The sequence below is a fragment of the Silene latifolia genome, chromosome 2, assembly GCF_048544455.1.
Source record: "Silene latifolia isolate original U9 population chromosome 2, ASM4854445v1, whole genome shotgun sequence".
In the NCBI taxonomy this organism is placed as follows: Eukaryota; Viridiplantae; Streptophyta; class Magnoliopsida; order Caryophyllales; family Caryophyllaceae; genus Silene; species Silene latifolia.
In genome coordinates, this window is record NC_133527.1 from 180,104,941 (window position 1) to 180,114,922 (window position 9,982).

At 38.2% G+C, this 9,982-nt stretch overlaps 2 protein-coding genes across 2 annotated transcripts; both read left to right on the forward strand.

Annotated features, from left to right (window-relative positions):
- Window positions 1-643: 643 nt before the first annotated feature.
- Window positions 644-3,314, forward strand: LOC141643527 (zinc finger CCCH domain-containing protein 44-like). The gene is made up of 2 exons (XM_074452719.1): window positions 644-1,041; window positions 2,903-3,314. The coding sequence occupies exons 1-2, from the start codon at window positions 730-732 to the stop codon at window positions 3,017-3,019; spliced, it is 429 nt and encodes a 142-aa protein (XP_074308820.1). The 5' UTR covers window positions 644-729; the 3' UTR covers window positions 3,020-3,314.
- A 1,270-nt stretch (window positions 3,315-4,584) lies between these two features.
- Window positions 4,585-9,743, forward strand: LOC141643529 (protein TRI1-like). Its single transcript, XM_074452721.1, has 2 exons — window positions 4,585-4,951; window positions 9,292-9,743. Exons 1-2 carry the CDS (start codon window positions 4,673-4,675, stop codon window positions 9,406-9,408), a joined length of 396 nt encoding a protein of 131 aa, XP_074308822.1. The 5' UTR covers window positions 4,585-4,672; the 3' UTR covers window positions 9,409-9,743.
- The last annotated feature ends 239 nt before the right edge of the window (window positions 9,744-9,982 follow it).

The following is a 9,982-nucleotide window of genomic DNA, read 5'->3' on the forward strand; positions in this document are numbered from 1 at the left end:
CTAATAATTCATCCCTCTCTCCTACCACCAACCCCACACAACTCTTTTACTAATATTTTAATACTTTATCTTAAGTATCGTGCCCATATCAAAGGGGAACATTATAACGACTGGGAGGGAGTATACTAAAGAAAGATGTGAATATCAAGGCACTACAAAAAATAGTAAAAAAATTATATGAACCAACATATATTAATGAAGACTAAGAGAAGTCCCGTGATTTTCACGGAATATTAAACTAGTTAATAGATTAAAACGTTATCACCATTTATGAAAACTGTTTTTTGTTTTTTTTTTTGAATTTTAAAGTTAATTACATGTAGTAGGAGGTTAGTGAGAATTTACGTGCATAATTATTAATGGTCAAAATTAGAAGTTCATTAAATATTTTCGAATGACGATTCGAAGTAATGTATCGACGATCTTAAATCGGGCCCAATAAAAGAAGCCTGGAACTTGTCATTGTACGGTTACTCTGGCCCATGGGGACTCTTTTAGCACAGTCCAATAACTAAATGAGTCCATACAACCCAAAACTAAACTACTGAAGATTCCTTACCAACGATCCAGATTACACCCATTAAATCAACGGTCCAAAAACCGACACAAAATCCGTACCAAAAATACAAATAATTTTGAAAACATTATCCACCATTTTCCACAATTCCACTCCAAAAAACCTCACCTCTGCAAAACCCTTAAAAATTTCACACCAAAAAATTACTAAAAATGGCGAAATTGCTAGGAACTGGGCTGAAGGCGGTCACACTTGGGCCTGAAAAGTCGGGTCTTTTTGGGCCGACAGTGTTGAAGAACAAAATCGGGTCGGTGGCGGTTGGGTATCCGGTGAAAATGGGTCGGAGCTTGGGAGTTACGGCGTGTGCACGGCCTGCACAGGCGGAGAAAACAAGAAAGCCAAGAGGGATAATGAAGCCCAGGCCCATTAGCCCGGAACTACAGGAGTTTGTGGGGGTTTCTGAAATTTCTAGAACTCAAGCTCTTAAGGTTATCTGGGCCCACATCAAGGCTAATAATCTCCAGGTTGTTTTTTACTCTCTCGTATTTATTTGTGTTAATTTGATTTAGTTAGGTACTTCCTCGGTTGGAAATCATTTGTTTACCTTTTACTCCGTATATACTATTATTGGGAAGAGTATTTTATTGGAAGATAAACAATTGATGGGGATTCGGGACGGAGGGAGTAACATGTTTGTGTGTTCAATAATTATTGTGTGTGACGGTTAAAGGTTGTTTTTTTGGTGGTGAGACGATCTTATTCTAGAATTTATGTTGTGTATTTGTGAGTTTGATAAGTGTGTATTTTTATTTTTAAAATTGTGTCTATAATTGGTCAAATTTACTCCTCCAGGCGGTCAATTGGTCAATTGTTGTCATTTGTTTTTTGACACAAAGACAAAAGAAAGACGATGACGTCAATTACTAAATGACAGGTAGAACAACAAATAACACGGGACAAAGGGAGTATTTGTATACTTGTCCAATACCTCTTGTTGTGGAAGTTGAACATCTATCTTAATGTGTGATGAGAATAGGATTTTGATGATTACAAAAACTTGTATGACACGGTCTTCATATAACTAGTTTAGTCAAGATAAACAAATGATTGGGACAGAGCGAGACTTGTTAATGTCTTGGTTGCATGTAACCATCTCACACAATACTCAATATATGATGATTTCTTTGATTATTTGGAATAATAATGTCCTTAACTTTGCAGCTTTTGAATATCAATTTAAGTTCTTGTAGTTGAAGCGAATTAGGGTTAGATTATTTGGAAGTTTAGGTACAAAATTTAAATTAAATGTGCTTATTTGGTGAGTTAAGCTAGGTTATATTTCCATGTATACACAACAACAAATTCGGATTCATGTCCTTAAAAAGTGTGATGTGATTTTTTACGCTGGTTACTATAAACCTACCGCGACCTTCCTCCTTTATCCGTGCTTGGGACTTGCAGTTATTGGGCTAAGAATCTAAGATACTCACAGACGGAGTAATATTTCCATATATATACGATACTAAATTTTGATTACTGTATTAGTTATTTTCTTATTTTGCATGCTTGTTCCTGACATTTGATTGAGTGTGCAAGCATTTTTCCTTTCGAGATTGCATCATGTGAATTCATCAGCTTACAATTAGCCTAGGCAGGTTCTCTATTTTCTTTAATAAGGATTTGGTAACTGGATTGCATTTACGTTAAACGTGGGACTAATCAATCGCCTTCATCCTTTCAGTCCTTTCTAAATTCATAATCTGGTGATTGCGTCGTCATCCATTTAAACTTTTTTTTTTGTATAATCGTTATTAGTACTGCAAATAAAATCAAACCCTTGAAGCATAATAGTGTCTTAGTTGCTGTTTGCATTTTGCATCTGTTGAATCCTCGGCTTGAAATTTTTATTTGTCAATTGCTTGAGTCATAACAGATTAGAGAGATCCATGGATTGTTTGATTGATTTTACAGCACTTGTCGACTTGTCGGCTGTCTACACAAATATGCTCCCTCCTATAGTCCTATATCGAGTATTAGTTGATCCTAAAAGCAGTCGTCGACGTTGTGCCTATGGCCAATGTTGGACATTTTTTTCCCTAAACCTCTCAGAGGTGGTTTGACATTCAATGACTTTCTACTTGCCTCTCATATACGAAAGGATGAAATTACTTGGTTTATGCGTGTATGGTAAGAGATCATTCTTGTGTCGCTGCAACTCCATATTTATATATGGCATGCCGGTAGTGTGTTTTCAACGTTTAGTCACTAGTACGTTTTCAACCTTTTTTTTGGCAAACGGTAAAAGTTAATGTTTACGTACATGGTCAGCTGTATGTTCTGCCATTTGATGAGATTTTTGGTTGCTCACTTTGCTTTCATGTTTAGGATCCCAAAGACAAGAAGACTATTATCTGTGATGAGAAGCTGAAGAAAATCTTTGCGGGAAAGGAAACTGTCGGATTTCTTCAGATCTCGGGATTGATAACCCCGCATCTACTGTAGGCTGTTTCTGTGCCGTTCTGGTCAGCAAGGATTAAGAAATCATCTTCTTAGAGACTTATCAATCTAGAATGTAATGAGAGATGAAACTGCTTACTTTTGTCATCAAATGTGACCTTGTGCTTGTTTATGGGTTTGAGAATCCTTTTGCATAGCTTGGGTAGTCGCTGCTTATTAGTTTTGAATTTATCGAATATGGATGATCCCAAGTTGTAAGACTGATGATAGATGCTCTAAATTTTCAGTTCCGTACTCAAGGGGCATCAAAAGTCGTAGATTAATCGGTTTTCTCAGTTTATATTAAGTGCATTAAGTTTTTAAAAATTCTGTTCTTTTGTGTACTTTATTTTGGTACTCCTATTTCCGCGATTTTGAGGCAAATACCATCAACGGTGTGTTAAATACACATGTCGCTGAAAGCTTCCATACGCCAGTAGCTGACACTGTTTATTACGACTGGAAGTTCAGGAAACTGGAGACATTTGCACTGCAAGAACGACATGTGTATGGCTTCTAAAGTCGATCCTGAAGAAACAAAACCTATTCCATGAAGTAAAATCTGGATAATGTGGTAGTGTTGGAGAAATACATAGGAGTCGATCCCTGAAGAACATATCCCACATAAGACCACTGAACCAGTTCAGACAAGCAAACCTGAACGGGGTCGCTTCATGAGCCTATAATTTTGATGATTAGCGCAACTGACCAGACTTGTTCCACAAGTGAAGGGTTCGAGCCTCTAACCAGCACGGTCCGAGGTCATTCTGAGCCTACACTTGTGATGTAAATCAAGGGATTCCTATGAAAAACTTGACATTTGCATAATATAGAGCGGGAGGTAACTCTCTTCTAAACCCGTTGTTACGACAATATTTAGACAGTTAGACCTCGTAAACAGGTTAATCGGGTCAGGTTAATTCAGGTTTGCAAGAATTCGGATTCAAGTCATTTTTCGTTGAGTTATTTTTAAGTTGTTTGGGGATAACAATCAATTTATAATAATAATAAACATTCGGGTCGGGTTGATCAGTCGATTCGGGTTTGAGTCGGATTATTCGAATCGGGTTAGTTGTGGCAAGGCCTAGTAAGCAATTAGTAATACTATATTAATACTAGCCCAAAAAGAGAGAGCCCGCAACTTGTTACTTGTCATTACATAGTTACTGTGTCACTGACTCACTGCACAAAATCTCATCGAAGACGGCGATATCCGTCACAAGCTGAAGACGGATACCATTTCCTCTCACAAAATACCCATGAGAGGCAAGTGGGGAAGCACATGGGGGATGCCCCACCTTGTCCCCTCTCCCTTTTTGTGAGAGGTCTTCAGCTTGTGACAGGATTAGCCCGTCACAAGCAAGACTATCCCGTCACAAGCAAGACGCTTTGGTGTTACTGTGTGACGGTGTTTCGCAATTCGGAATATATTATAATCACTAAAATTCGTCCCAAAATTTAATTCAAACTGTTTAAAAGTCACGGAGATTCATTTCTTTTCAAGTAATTGAGAGAATCCGGACCATAATAACAAATAAGCCCATACAACCCAAAACTAACCTAATAAATATTCCCTACCAACGATCCAGAGCACCATTTTTCACAATTCCACTCTGCAAAACCCTAACCTCTGCAAAACCCTTCAAAAAACAGCAAAAAATGGCGAAAATGCTAGGAACTGGACTGAAGGCTATGTCAATGTTGAAGAACAAAGTCGGGTCGGTGGCGGTTGGGTATCCGGTGATAATGATTCGGAACTTTGGAGTTAAGGCGTCTGCGTCGCCGGCGCAGGCCGCGGAGAAGACAAGAAAACCAAGTGGAATAATGAAGCCCAGGCCCATTAGCCCGGAACTACAGGAGTTTGTGGGCGCTTCTGAAATTTCTAGAACTCAGGCTGTTAAGCTTATCTGGGATCACATCAAGGCTAATAATCTCCAGGTTGTTTTTTACTCTCCAATTTCTTATTTCGATTATTTTGATTTTTTTAGGTTTTCGCTTTATCCAAATCATTTGTTTACCTTTTATAATCCGTATATTCTTTGTGAGGGTATTTTAATCGAAGATAAACAAATGGTTGAGATTTTGGGATGGAGGGGTAACAATGTAACATGCTTTATGTGTTCAATAATTATTGTGTAAGACGGTTGTATGTGTACAATATTTTTATAGGTTAAAGGGTTGTAATTTTGTGGTGAGACCGTCTAATTCTAGAATTTATGTTGTGTGTTTGTTCTTTTGTTGTGTTTTTGTGAGTTTAATATTTGTGTATTTTTATGTTTAAAATTGTGTCTAAATTTGTCAAATTAATTTGTATAATTGTCCTAAATACCTCTGGTTTGTGGAAGTTGAACATTTTTTTAGTGTGTGGTTGTGAGTATCAGATTTTGAGGATTACAAAAACTTGATGATAGTATGAAACAATCTTTGTCAGAGTATTTTAGTCAAAGGTAATCAAATGATTGGAACGGAGGAGGAACGGAGCAATGACTCTTCTTTGTAATAGGGTTAATGGCTTGGTTGCATATATGTAACCATCTCACACAATACTCAAGTTACGATGATTTCTCGATAATTTGGAATAATAGTGTCTATAACTTTGCGGCTTTAAATATCAATTTATTTATGTTGTAGTTGAAGAGAATTAGGGTTAGATTATTTGGAAGTTTAGGTACAGAATTTAAGTAAATGTGCTTGTTTGGTGCATTAAGCTAGGTTATATTTCCATGTATACACAACAACAAATTCGGACTCATGTCCTTAAAGTGTGATGGGATTTTTTTTACGGTGGTTGCTATATACCTACCGCGACCCTCCTCCTTTATCTGTGCTTGGGACTTGCAGTTAATGGCTGAAGAGTATAAGACACTTGCAAGCAGAGTTATATTTCCATGTATACATGATACTAAATTTTGATTATCAGTTAAGTGATTAGTTATTTTCTTATTTTGTATGCTTGTTCCTGACAGTTGATTGAGTGTATAAGCATTTTTCCTTTCGAGTTCGCTACCCTTTACTTTTTCCAATAATGTGAGGCATCATGTGAATTCATCAGCTTACAATTAGCATAGGCAGGTTCTTTATTTTCTTAAATAAGGATTTGGTAACTGGGGAAATGCAGGAGTGATGAGAACTTTGAAAAGTACAAGGAAGCTAGACGAGCCGCTAAAAAGGCCGTACGGGATGCGAGGGCAAAAGTTAACCAAGAAGTGTATGCCAGGTTGGACACGAGAGAAGGAGAGAAGGATATCTATAAACTGGCTCGCATAAGAGACCGAAAGACGAGAGATATTGGGAGAGTTAGGTGTGTGAAAGATATGGACGACAAGGTTAAGTTCGGGATAACGAGATAAAGGCTAGATGGAGTTCTTACTTTGATAATTTATTCAATGGACATCAGGAACAAGGTTTTGGGGATGTAGAGGTAACACCAAACATGGTTAACCGGGAATTTGTGCGTAGAATACAAAAGAGTGAAGTTAGAAAGGCGTTAAGGAAGATGGGGTCAAAGAAAGCGAGAGGGACCCGGATGGTATACCCATAGAAGTTTGGAGGTGCTTCGGGAGAGGGGATTGAATGGGTAACCATGCTCTTCAACAAGATTTGGAGGAGCAACAAGATGCCATCGGCTTGGAGGAAAAGCACTCTTGTCCCTTTGTACAAGAACAAAGGTGATGTCCAAGAGTGTTCCAATTATCGGGAAATTAAACTTATGAGTCATACAATGAAGTTATGGGAGCGGGTAATCGAGCAAAGGCTTAGGAGATATGTAGACATCTCGGAAAACCAATTTGGATTTATGCCTGGGAGATCGACTATGGATGCGATTTTTATCATGAGACAGTTGATGGAATACCATCGGGACAAGAAGAAGGATTTGCATATGGTTTTTATTGACTTGGAAAAGGCATATGATAGGGTACCAAGAGAAGTACTTTGGTGGGCTTTGGCGAGAAAGGGTGTGTCGCGAAAATATATTGACCTCATAAAGGACATGTATGGGGGGGCTAGTGCAAGTGTTCGCACTAATGTTGGGAGAACGGAAGAATTTCCTATTACCATCGGGGTGCATCAAGGTTCCGCACTTAGTCCTTTTCTCTTTGCTATAGTTATGGATGAGTTGTGGGGGATATTCGGGACGACATCCCTTGGTGTATGATGTTTCTTGACGATATTGTGTTGATTGATGAGACAAAAGAGGGGTGGAGAGAAAGTTGGAATTGTGGAGGCAGACTTTAGAGACTCGTGGGTTCAGGTGAGCGGGAGTAAGACCGAGTATTTGAGGTGTCGTTCACTAAGGTGGCGGGGTTGAGATCGACAGAGGCGGGGAGTATTATTTTTGATGGGAATGTTGTTGAGGGTTCGGATTTCTTCAGATATCTAGGATCTATTATTCAAAAAGATGGGGAGTTAGACGGAGATGTGGCTCGCAGAATTAAAGCGGGATGGTTGAAATGGAAGAGTGCTTCGGGGTTTCTATGCGATAAAGATATGCCCCAAAGATTAAAGGGAAAATTTTATCGCACGGCAATTAGGCCTGCCCTACTTTACGGCTCCGAGTGTTGGGCCGTGAAACATTGTCACATTCAAAAGATGAGTGTGGCGGAGATGCGCATGTTGAGGTGGATGTGCGGACATACAAGGAAAGATCGGTTAAGGAATGAGGTGATTAGGGAAAAGGTTAAAGTGGCGCCAATAGAGGACAAGATGATGGAAAACCGACTAAGATGGTTTGGCCATGTGAGAAGGAGACCTATGGACGCTTTTGATTAGGAGGTCGGAGACTTGGAGAACAGAAAAAGGTCCCTAGAGGCGAGAGGAAGACCGAGACAGACATGGTTGAGAGTGATAGAGCATGATATGAGAGTTATGGGGCTTGAGGAGAGTATGGTGACGGAGAGGGCACAATGGAGGAAAAGGATACATGTGGATTTTTAGTATTTGATGTTTTTTTGATGATTTAGTGCTTTTATTTATTTATTTAATTTAAAGAAATTAATTTATTTATTTTTCTCCCCTTTATTACACACTTTTTCAACAACCACTTTCTTATAGATTTTACCTGGTTCATTCCGGATCCTTAACTCTATTTCGGTTTTTAAAAATCGTTCTAATCTTTTCTCTCGATTTAAATTTTAAGTTTTTATAAAAGAAAGACGGAATCCGATTTTAAAACCCCTAAGTTCACCTTGACTTTCCATTACATTTTCGTTCTCCCTTTTGTTTTTTATCTTCCCTTTTTTATTCGCATTTTGAGGCGTGCGTGCACCCATGGACGGTTCGAAAGGATGATTCATGTCAGCCGACCCCAAATCATTTTGGGATTAAGGCTCTGATGTTGTTGTTGTTGTAAGGATTTGGTAACTGGATTTTTACGTTAAACGTGGGACTAATCAATCGCCTTCATCCTTTCAGTCCTTTCTAAATTTATAATCTGGTTGCTTGCGTCGTCATCCATTTAAAGTTTTCTTTTGGTATAAACGTTAATAGTACTGCAAACCAAAATGAAATCCTTGAAGCTTAATAGTGTCTCCATTGCTTTTTGCATTTTTCATCCGTTGGATCCTCGACTTGTAATTTTTATTTGTTAGTTGCTTGGGAGTCATAACAGAACAGAGAGGTCCTTGGATTGTTTGATTGGTGTTACAGCACTAGTCGGCTATCCACAAAATTAGGCTCCCTCCTATATGGAGTATTAGTTGATCCTAAATACACTCATTGACGTTGTGTCTATGGCCAACGTTGGACATTTTTTCCCTAAGCCTCTCGAGATGGTTTGACAGTCAGTCAATGACTTCTACTTGTATCTCATATATGAAAGGTTGAAATTACGTGGTTTATGCCTTTATGGTAAGAGATCATTCTTGGTTTGCTGCAACTCCATATTTATATATTGCATGTGGGTAGTATCTTACTATCTTGTACAATCATTGTTATTTTAGTTCCTATTTCTTTGTTGGCAACTAGGTTCAAACATACTAGAGCAGGGTTAAATGTAAGCGTTTAGTTACTAGTATGTTTTCAAAGTTTTACGCATTTCAGGCTATTGGAGACGGAGAGCATTCTCATAAGTTCTATTCATTTCGGGTTTATTGATTTGCGTCCTCATCTTAGATCTTACAGTTCGATTGTTGATTTATCTTCCTAGGGCTTATGTGAGTGATTAACTATAGTTATATTGCTTAAACATTACTTCATGCTCTTATGCTTATTCATACATGGTCTGTTGTATGTTCTGTCATTTTATGAGATTTTTTGTCTCACTGTGCTCTCATGTTTAGGATCCCAAAGACAAGAGGACCATTATCTGTGATGAGAAGCTGAAGAAAATCTTTGCGGGAAAGGAAACCATCGGATTTCTTCAGATCTCGGGATTGATTACCCCACATCTAAAGTAGGCTAGCTGTGCTGGTCAGCAAGGATTAAAAAATCATCTTTATAGAGACTTACTTATCAATCTAGGATGTAATGAAACTGCTTAGTTTTGTCATCAGATGTGACCTTGTGCAGTTGTGCTTGTTATGGGTTTGAGCATCGTTTTGCATAGATTAAGTAGTTGCTTCTTATTGGTTTTGAATCTATCGAAAGTGCTTTGAGTATCGAATATTGATGATCCCAAGTTGTAAGACTGATGATAGATGCTCTAAATTTTCAGTTCCGCACTTATGGGGCATCAAAAGTCGTAGATTAATCGGTTCTCTCTGTTTATATCAGGTGCAGTACTTTTTAAAAATTCTGTTCTTTTGTGCTTTACCTGTTATCTTTATTTCCACTACTATCAACGGTTCATAATTTACCTAAATTGCTTGCTCGAAATTATGTGGTATGATAAGCTGTAATAAATCATCTATCAAAATTATCGCATTCAATAACGTTCTCATTTCAGTAGAACTGGAGGCTTGAGGTTCTTCAGAGATTGAAGAGAACCTAAATCATCAAATCTTGCATCGATTGATGCCTGGACCTCAAAAC